General features: G+C 30.5%; 1 protein-coding gene across 1 annotated transcript in view; it reads right to left on the minus strand.

Annotated features, from left to right (window-relative positions):
* Nucleotides 1-828: 828 nt before the first annotated feature.
* The window catches only part of LOC107057993 (uncharacterized), a 3,825-nt gene continuing 2,778 nt past the window's right edge, over nt 829-1,875 (minus strand). The window contains exon 8 of the mRNA XM_015303192.1: nt 829-1,203. Within this exon, the coding sequence (XP_015158678.1) occupies nt 829-1,203 (375 nt within the window). The remainder of the gene's footprint in view (nt 1,204-1,875) is intronic.

Below are 1,875 nucleotides of genomic sequence, written 5' to 3' on the forward strand. Positions count from 1 at the left end.
CAGATAAGTGAAATTTGAGTTTTGTTTTACATATGTAGTTAGAAAAAAAAAAGAAATTGATATTTTTCGGGAAAAAAGTTAAAAATATCTCTTAATTTTTGTTTATTAGTTGACCTTGCTCTTATTATTAAAATCAAGTTATTCATATCCTCGCTGTCTAAAACCTTGTCACCTGTACCCCTTAATTGGATGAAAAATCCCGAATAAACAAAATTAACCTAATTTTAATTAAATTACCCGATTTCTTCTTTTAATCTCAATCTGACTCACTAAACCAAATAAATTCATATCAAATTAAATTCCCAAACCCATCTTTGTAGCTTATTAAGTTATGGATTTTTTTCAGTTAAAACAAATTAAGAAAAACAGGTCGCACAGTGAGTAGAATATATAGCAATTTTAGAAGAGAAAAGATGTTGAGGAGAAATGGATGAAAATGTTGTAAAGAGGTGAAAAATAGAGAGATGGATTTGGGGATTTAATTTGGTAAATATTTTTTTGGTTAATTAGGCCGGGTTTGAATTTAAAAAAAATCGAGTATTTAATCAAAATTAGATTATTTTTGTTGATTTGGAGTTTTTCATCCAATTGAGGGGTACGAGTGACAAGTTTGTAGATGACAAGAGTGTAAATACCTCGATTTTAATGGTGATGGAAAGATCAACAAATAAATGAAAATTGAGAGGTATTTTTGACCATTTTCCTTCTTTTTTTTTCCTTTGCATTTCTTTGAAAGGGCAATATAACATTCAAATTAAAGGTATTTATAGAACAAATAGGAACAATTTTCTTCAACTTTTTTCATGATTTGGAAGATTTTCTTTCCTATTAAACATGTGTACTTTCACCCGGTCCCCCATAAAGAACAAAATACATATCTTTTGCACCATATGAAAGTTGTATAAATTCAACCTTGTACATATTAGGATTATCGATGTGTGTGATTGTTTTATCTACCTCAATTGTCTTTCCTTTCTCGTTGAAAATTATAACTCCAGCACAATAAGCATCATAGGAAGAGTTTTCAATAGGAAAATAGCTTGAGCCCATCGGAGGTTCTGGTACACCTGATGGACTATATACAACTCCTCCCCAATCAACATTCGTAGCAAAACTTTTCAAGTCAGTGAAGAGACTTTGTGGCCAGAAACCTACTCGTGTAAACTCTTGTGACACTAAAACCCACCAATTTCCGGCTAAGTCCTAAAAAAAATTAAAAAAATAAGTTGTCAATAACAATATTTACATTATTTCCTAATTATAATTCCTATATTTGAATAAAATGTTTAAAGACTACAAATAAGAAAAATAAAAACAATATAAAATGTACCCGATCAATGTACATTCTCGCACCCCAAGGTCTCCCTCCACGTTGTGAAATAGTATCCATGAATGAATTATCAAGAGGTAGATCATAGTTTACTTGTACAAAGCCGGGACATAGTGTATTGAAGCAATGAATTTTACCAGCCTAAAAAAATAGATATATCTCATACATGAATTCTTAAAAATCAAGGTAAATAGTTAAACTAATAGTATCCTTGAAAAATGTTTTCCTATAATTTCTTGGAAAAAAATAAGTGGATTTCTAAGTTATTTTCTCATGTTTGGTTGGTGAGTAGAAAATATTTTTTAATGTTTGGTTGGTAAATGAAACACATTTTTTCAAAAAATATCTTTAATTTTTGGCTTGAAACTAGAAAATACTCTTTAGAAAAATAACTTTTGTCCTGAAAATTAATTCGGATAATCGATCTAAGACCCGACCCTGACACCCGAACTAGGACAGGATCCTGACGAGTGACGACCATTCCAAAATCCGACCCTGAGATCTGACCATGCCCTGACCCAAAAATATTTTTTTTAAATAAGGTG

The sequence above is a fragment of the Solanum tuberosum genome, unplaced genomic scaffold, assembly GCF_000226075.1.
Source record: "Solanum tuberosum cultivar DM 1-3 516 R44 unplaced genomic scaffold, SolTub_3.0 scf00422, whole genome shotgun sequence".
Lineage (NCBI taxonomy): Eukaryota > Viridiplantae > Streptophyta > Magnoliopsida > Solanales > Solanaceae > Solanum > Solanum tuberosum.